Source organism: Malurus melanocephalus, unplaced genomic scaffold (assembly GCF_030028575.1).
Source record: "Malurus melanocephalus ecotype Western Australia unplaced genomic scaffold, MMel_1.1 scaffold_318, whole genome shotgun sequence".
NCBI lineage: Eukaryota > Metazoa > Chordata > Aves > Passeriformes > Maluridae > Malurus > Malurus melanocephalus.
The window spans coordinates 826,320-830,195 of NW_026623550.1; the positions used below are offsets into that span (position 1 = coordinate 826,320).

At 65.4% G+C, this 3,876-nt stretch overlaps 2 protein-coding genes across 2 annotated transcripts in view; both read left to right on the forward strand.

Annotated features, from left to right (window-relative positions):
• RPS15 (ribosomal protein S15) overlaps positions 1–463 on the forward strand; it is a 3,123-nt gene extending 2,660 nt beyond the window's left edge. Inside the window, exon 4 of the mRNA XM_057377546.1 lies at positions 302–463. Coding sequence (XP_057233529.1) covers positions 302–415 — 114 coding nt within the window. The 3' untranslated portion in view covers positions 416–463. The remainder of the gene's footprint in view (positions 1–301) is intronic.
• A 1,536-nt stretch (positions 464–1,999) lies between these two features.
• The window catches only part of APC2 (APC regulator of WNT signaling pathway 2), a 17,100-nt gene continuing 15,223 nt past the window's right edge, over positions 2,000–3,876 (forward strand). The window contains exon 1 of the mRNA XM_057377568.1: positions 2,000–2,123. The gene's annotated coding sequence lies outside the window, so the exon portion shown is untranslated. The remainder of the gene's footprint in view (positions 2,124–3,876) is intronic.

A 3,876-nucleotide genomic window follows, 5' to 3' on the forward strand; every position in this document is an offset into this window, starting at 1 on the left:
TCCTGCACTGCTTGAGTGTAAAACAGATCCCTGAGCATCCCTGGTGTGGAATAACCCACGGGTTGGTGTCACTTGATACCACCAGTGGGATTAAATGCCATTTCCTGCTCCTGCCTGGCATTAAATCCCACCTGGAAGGGCACAGACWCCTGTGTCYCCTCTTTTGGGWGGGRCASAGCAGGAGGAGCCCAGCTGGAATAACCAGCTGTGCCAGGCTCCTGCCAGCACCGGGATGGGCATGGACAGGGGATGTCCCTGTGCCCCCTGGCGCTGTCCCCAGCACGGCTCTCTCCTCTTACAGCCCGAGATGATTGGCCACTACCTGGGCGAGTTTTCCATCACGTACAAGCCGGTGAAGCACGGCCGGCCTGGCATCGGTGCCACCCACTCSTCCCGCTTCATCCCGCTCAAGTAACACTGGGAGGGAGCCTCGTTCAGTGTAAATAAAGAAATTCCACCTGGATCCGTCTGTCTCCTTCTTCTCCATTCCCGGGGGAGGGGTTGGAGCGTGCTAAACCTGTCATTCCACCGTGACTGGGTGTTTTCCTCAGTATTCCCAGGTTTTTGGCACTGCTTTCTGTCTGCACCTGCAGCAAACGCTCATTTTGATGTGGGTTTAGCAAATGAGTGAAATTCCTTGTTCTTTGCTGTGAAGAGGAGGATGGCACTTCCATATTTCCACTTATTTAACTTTATTTGTTARTATAAACACTGGGAATGCAGAAATGTGGAATTGGGGGTTCCCAGGCTCAGAATCAGCCCTGCTCCCAGGAGAAGCTGCCTAAGTCCATCATGAGATGTCAAAATCCCAAAACATTATTTTTTCGTCTTAAATTTGGGATCCCAAAGGATTTTGGTGCCTGGGATCACAGAGTGGCCGTGGGTGTGGGGTGAACTGGGGGCATTGCMGCTCAGGCTGGGAGGGAGGGGTGTGTTTTGAGGGAGAAACCTCTCGGGAATGAGGGGGATGATGGTGAGGAAGAGGGGAGGTGTGAAGCTGATCCCACGTGGGTGACCTGGTTTGTCCCTGGACTGAGCCTGAGGAACCCAATGCCTGTCACCAGAGCCAAGGCCATCGCTGGAGRGACCATTTGTCCCCAGGGTGGTCCTGGCTTGTCCCTGCTGCTGGATTGGGTCCCTTGGGGATCCCTCAGGGGTCCCTCGGTGCCCAGCTCCAGCCTTCAGGGTCTCACACCCCCTCAGCCCATTCCCCCTTGCACTCCCGGTGGTGCCAGGGCCCTTTGTCCTTTAGGGAAGGTTCCCTTGTCCCTGGGTCCGTTTTTGTTCAAGCAGCGTGACCTTGAGAGTCCTCATCCCACTCCTGCTGGTGGCAGSGGGGAGAAGAGGGCGGGGGTCCCTGTGTCCTGCTGGGGCCGTTTGGGGACCCTCAGCGATGCCCGGGGAGGCTGGGAGATGGGTGACAATGACCTCGGTGGGTGACATTGGCCTGAGCACATGGCAGAGGCCACAGTCACGGGAGGGGTGGRTTATAGAGGGGTCATCGTGGGGGTCCCGCTCATCCCGGGGGGACCCCGGGCTCAGCCGGTGCTGCCGCACCCTGGGGCGGGTCCCCAAGGACACGGGGATGGCCCTGGCCGGCTTTGCGGGGACAGGCTCGATCGGGGGATGCGGTTCTGTCCGTAGGGACCGGTCCGGTCTGGAGGAACCGGTTCTGTTTGTAGGGACCGGTTCTGTCTGTAGGAACCGGTTCGGTCTGTAGGAACCGGTTCTGTCTGTAGGGACCGGTTCGGTCCGGAGGGGCCGGTTCGGTCCGGAGGGGCCGCTCCGGTGTGTAGGGACCGGTCCGGTCGGGAGCGGCAGGTGCATCCCCGGGACATGGGGACGGGGGAGATCCCGGCGTTTCATCGAAGGTTGGAAAAGAGGCGGATGGAGGGGAACGGAGCCCTCCCCGGGGGTCCCGTCCCCCCGAGCCCGGCACAGCCCGGGGGGGGGCGCGGGGAGCCCCCGGTGCCGCCCTCTAACGGCGGCGGCGCCGCTGGAAAATCCCGACCGGGAGCGGGGGGGCGGGGGCGGGATGCGGCTGCTCGGGGCCGCGCCGGAGCCTCGCCCAGCTCCGCACCGCCCCGCACCGCCCCGCACCGCTCCGCACCGCCGGGAATGAGGTACGGCCGCACCGGCCCCCCGAGCCCCCGCGCACCCCCCGAGCATCCCGGGGGTCCCGGCGGCTCCGGCCGCTGCAGCCGCCGGGGATGGGGGAGAACGGGGGGAGCTCCGCGGTGGGGCTGGGGATGGATCGGGGTGCGGCGTCGCTTGTGAAGGGTTGGATGGACCGGGGGGGCCCCGATCTGCGCCCCCTCCCCACGGCGGGGTCGCGCCCGGCCCTGGCTGCGCTGGATCCTGCGGCGGGCGCGGCTCCATCCCGCGGGATCGGGGGKATATTGGGGGGATATTGGGGGACAGGAGGGTTTAGGGCGGATCAGGGGGTTCAGGGCGAACCGGGAGGGTCGGGCAGCGTTTATCCCCCGCATCCTGCGGGGACAAAGGCCGGACAATGCCGGAGCTCGGCGGGGAGTCCCCCGGCGGGGGGGTGGAAAGGGAACAGCGCTGCCCGTCCTCATCCTCACCTTCACCCCCATCCCACCCCCATCCCCACAGAGGGGTCCCCACTGGGGTGACAGCAGCTCCCCCACCCCGATGCGAGCTCGGCCCCCCCCGGACCCCCCTTCCCGATGCCTCCCCAAGGCGGCTGGGCCGCGGATTGACGCTGAGCCGGAATTTGGAACCCCAAAACCGCACCCAAACCTCACCCCAAACCCTCCCCACAAACCCTCCCCACAAATCCACCTCCCAAACCGGTCCCTCAAAAACCTCGGCCTCCCTGCCAGCACCTCGACCCCAGCCGGGGAGCACCCCAAGGGTCCCGAGTCACCCCAAGGTGTCCCCAGTCACCCCCGGGTGGAGGTGGGGAAGCGGCTGCTGGCCTGGCCACGTTCCATCCCGGCGGCTCCACGGGCGCCCTGGGGTGTGGGGCGGGTGAGGGGGGCCCTGCATTGTGGGGGGGCTGTGCTGGGGGCGTTGGGGACCCCACCAGGGCCACACATCCATCCCCAGGCCGTGACATGCGTGTGCACATACGTGTGTGTGTGTGTGCAGGTTTGTGCGGGGGGTCGATGCCGTGTGTGGGGAGGGCGGTGGATCCCGAGTCCCCGTGTCCCCGCGTGTGCCCCCACATGTCGAGGGGTCGAGGTGAGGGGTCTGTGCTCCCCAGGGGGGGTTTTGCTGTGGTCKGGGGTCCCCGGGGCCGGGTCGATCAGCCCGAGTTGGTGACAACATTTCTGTTTGTTTAATGTCCCCGGGGGCTCCGGGAGCCGCAGCCGGCCGGGGCTCAGCTGGGGCTCTGGCGAGGTGGCTGCGCTGGGCTGATGGCCGCGGTCCCTGTCCCCAGCCCCATCCCCAGACCTGCCAGGATGGGTGTGGGGAGCTTGGGGTATCCCCAGGGCCCCCCGGACCCTGCCCTGGCCAAGGTGGGTGGGCAGTGCCCGGTGGGTGCTTTGGGCAGGACAATGCGGTGATGAACAATGCAGAGGATGGTGGGGTGGTGGGCAGTGAGGTGGACAGTGAGGYTGGCTGTGGGTGCTGTGGAYAGTGAGGCTGGCWSTGGGCACCRTGGGCAGTGAGGTGGACAGTGGGTGCTGTGGGCAGTGGGGTGGACATTGAGGTTGGCACGGGGCACCGTGGGCAGTGGGGAGGACAGCGGGGTGTGCCCGGCAGCGCAGCTGCTGCTTCATCTGCTGCGGCGTCTGCCCTGCCAGGAATTTGCTGGATGGATCCAGGCCAGTCCTGGGGTGCCCTCAGCAGAGAGGGGCAGATTTTGGGGTCASACAAGGCACACCCAGGACCCCGAGCCATCACATC